We start from the raw sequence: 3,678 nt of genomic DNA on the forward strand, positions 1-3,678 counted from the left end.
ACTCTTCTGTCGTGAAAGTCTTTGAATCCAGTCTCCTTCAGCTTCATATTGTTGCTTCAAAGTCTTTCTCCCACAGCACCTGACGGTCCTGTCTCCAAACACTGCTGTACAGCTGCTGCCCTTCTCCATGACCCCAGACTGCTTCATAGCTCCACCCTTGTCAATATTGCTTTGGCCTCTGCTCTTTCCCCCACCACAGCTCCATCAGGTCGAAGCTCCGGCTGTGTTAATTGGTTCCTAGAGCTGAGCTATCTGGAAGAGGCGTCTTTGTTTAAGTTGCCCCCTTTCAGCCAGCTGTTTTTGGCCACCTGACCCACTCCAGGGCGGGAAGCGGGACTGAACTGAAGCAGCTGGGCAATAAGGGATTTGCAGGGATCAGGTAAAGGAGGGAGGCCCTCTGGATAGAAGACCCCCTTCTTTTGGCGGCGGGGCATACTGTGGATGTGGGTGTCATCGAAGGGCATGCAGCCAGTAACCATCACGTAAAGCACTACACCCAAGCTCCACACATCATACTTCTTGGGGTCGTAGGGAATGCCCAGGAGCACCTCGGGGGAAGCATAGGCTGCTGATCCACAGTACGTGGTGCTCAGGTCCGGGTACCCACGGGACTCCCTGCCAAAGCCAAAGTCGGTCAACTTTGCTCGGCGGCCATCCGCAGTGAGCAGCACGTTCTCGCACTTGAGGTCTCGGTGCACCAGATTCCGGTCGTGCAAGTAGCGCACAGCAGCCACCACCTGGGCAAAGATGTCCCGAGCTTCTGGGATGCAGGGGAGCTTTCCTAGCTGTTGCACCAGTTGGAGTAGGTCAGTGGAAGCGGCTTCCATCACAATGTACAGTTTCCCGTTGCAGACTTCAATGAATTCAAAGACACGTACAATGTTTGGATGACGAATTGCCCGTAAGATGGATAGCTCTCGCGGGAGAAACTTGTGTACGAAGTCAGGGGGTGCCCGGCGTCGGTCTACCACCTTGATGGCTAGCGGGCCTTTGTACTTGGCGGAGGTGGCTACTCTCACCTTGGAATAGCTCCCCTCACCCAGGGTTTGGCCCAGCTTGTAGCCAAGCTCACTTAGCCATCTGTCCCCTCCAGAACTCTTCGACATGGTGCAGGATGCCTTGGAGAGCTCTGCTGGGTTTGACTGGGCCTTAGATTTTAAAGCTAGGAATGAAGGGTTTAACCCATTGTGTGTGCTAGATGTTAATCTTTACCCCTTCCCATGTTCCCACTGAGTGCTTAAGACAGGAGCATTATACAACCTGCCCAGGTATTGTGATGTGCTACAGGTGTCACGGGTCACTCCCCATTTGGGTTGCCAAGGCTGTTGTATCTACTTCCTTCATTTCATCCACCATTAGGACAGGCACAAAACTAAGGGGTACCTAGGAATAACTTTCTTACATGGACTAGTAGACCTTTTACTTTCTTTTTTTAAAAATAGGTCTGAAAGCATTCCTAGTGGAGCTTTATCTTCTACTTATCCTTCACAAGAAATCAGATCGATGGGGGAATTTCTGGTGTTTTCACCTATAATTTAAGGCTTACGGTTAAGACTTAAAAGACTCAGGTAGCAGATTGGAGAAGGCCCCCTTCAGAGTCCCCAGAGAGCAGCTGCTAGAATGGACAATGCTGGGTCACACAGACCAAATGCTCTGACAATGCAATGCAGTTTCATATGCTCAGATTAGAATCAGAAGCAGCACTTGGTAAGCTGCACAACCACAGTAAACGTGGATCACTTCCGTGTTTTGTTACATCAGTTTTCCCTAACCTGGCAACCTTTGGATGTGTTAGACTATAATTTCCATTATCCCCAGCCAGCATGGGTTGGTTGGGATGATGGCAATTGTAGTCCAACAGTTCTGGAGGCTGCCAAGTTCGGGAAGGCTGTGTAAGATATCTTCAGGTGAATACTTAGCCATCTGAAATTTCAAGCTCTGAAAAGAAACTAAGGGGGGAAACCATCTTTATTATCATATGAAGACTTCATTTAAAGTTTGCTCCATTTATATATTTTTAAATCATCTTAAGTAGTTCTCATTAGAGTAACACATTTGGAATCAAAAACATCTTGGAATAATTTTTGTTCTATGCTTTCATTTTTATCTTGCTCGTACGTGATCATATTCTTTTAAATAGTTTGCAGGTTATTAGATGTGTTTGTGAACTTGATAACCCTTCATGTTCTCAGTGCCTACACAGTTCATTCATTCTTTCAGTTGCATAAAAATTAGGGAGATCACCTAGCAACTCCCCATTTCAACAGCCCAAGGAAGTATGAAGCAGGTAGATATTTTTGTTGTAGGAACGGTATGAAAAATTATGAGAGAAGAAAGATAGTGTTCTTCAGGATTAAAGGATACTAACTGAGTTTGTGAAGTGGATACATTTTTCATATAACTTGTTTTAACTTGGTAGTAAAGTTAGAGATGGAGAGAATCACTGTGTGGAAATAATTTGGAAGAATCAGATTTTTTAGCTGGATTCTGCTGAACCTCTAGAAATGCAGTTCTGATTCAGAGCTGGATCCACGTTCTTGGGACCCCTTGAGCAAGATCTTTTCTGTGGGGGGGCCTCTCTGAGCAGGCCCACCTCCTCTTTGCCACTATCCCTGCTGCCCATTCCCCTTCATGGATCACTGCCTTGTTGTGGCGAAGGGGCTTGCGTAACTCAGTGAAGCCATAAGCTATGTCGTGCAGGGCCACCCAAGACGGACAGATCATGGTGGAGAGTTCTGACAAAATGTGGTCCACTGGAGAAGGAAATGGCAACCCACTCCAGTATTCTCACCAAGAAAACCCCATGGAACGTATCACAAGGCTAAAAGATATGATGCTGGAAGATGAGCCCCTCAGGTCGGAAGGTGTCCGATATACTACTGGGGAAGAGCAGACGGAATTTCCAAGTAGCGCCAGAAAGAGTGAAGCGGCTGGGCCAAAGCCGAAAGGACACTCAGCTGTGGATGTGTCTGGTGGTGAAAAGAAAATCCAATGCTATAAAGAACAATATTGTTTAGGAACCTGGAATGTAAGGTCAATGAATCAAGGTAAGCTGGAGGTAGTCAAACATGAGATGGCAAGACTGAACATCGACATCTTGGGAATCAGCGAACTAAAATGGACAGGCATGGGCGAATTTAATTCAGGTGACCATTATATCTACTACTGTGGGCAAGAATCCCTTAGAAGAAATGGAGTAGCACTCCTAGTCAATAAAAGGGTGGGAAAAGCAGTACTGGGGAACAATCTCAAAAATGAAAGAATGATCTCAGTACGAATCCAAGGCAAACCATTCAACATCACAGTAATTCAAGTCTATGCCCCAACCACTGAGGCTGAAGAAGCTGAGGTTGATCAGTTCTATGAAGACCTACAACACCTTCTAGAACTAACACCAAAAAAAGATGCCTCCAGTGTGGGAGAGCCCATTACCTCCCTACATAATTGGTTCCATTCTTGTATTGCTCTAACAGTCAGGAAGTTTTTCCTGATGTTCAGCCGGAATCTGGCTTCCTGTAACTTGAGCCCATTATTCCGTGTCCTGCACTCTGGGATGATCGAGAAGAGATCCTGTTTTTCCTCTCTGTGACAACCTTTCAAGTACTTGAAGAGTGCTATCGTATCTCCCCTCAGTCTTCTCTTCTCAAGGCTAAACATGGCCAGTTTTTTCAGTCTCTC

At 46.5% G+C, this 3,678-nt stretch overlaps 1 protein-coding gene across 1 annotated transcript; it reads right to left on the bottom strand.

Annotated features, from left to right (window-relative positions):
• Positions 1 to 248: 248 nt before the first annotated feature.
• On the bottom strand, positions 249 to 1,106 carry LOC146358631 (testis-specific serine/threonine-protein kinase 6-like). Its single transcript, XM_084829917.1, has one exon. The coding sequence runs from the start codon at positions 1,104 to 1,106 to the stop codon at positions 249 to 251; it is 858 nt and encodes a 285-aa protein (XP_084686043.1).
• Positions 1,107 to 3,678: the final 2,572 nt, after the last annotated feature.

This window comes from Heloderma suspectum, chromosome 1 (genome assembly GCF_057233095.1).
Source record: "Heloderma suspectum isolate Gila_16-S chromosome 1, 16-S_ref, whole genome shotgun sequence".
NCBI classification, from domain to species: domain Eukaryota; kingdom Metazoa; phylum Chordata; class Lepidosauria; order Squamata; family Helodermatidae; genus Heloderma; species Heloderma suspectum.

Coding starts and splice junctions, on each gene's coding strand:
- LOC146358631 (XM_084829917.1), bottom strand. CDS start 1,106: ATGTCGAAGAGTTCTGGAGGGGACAGATGGCTAAGTGAGCTTGGCTAC.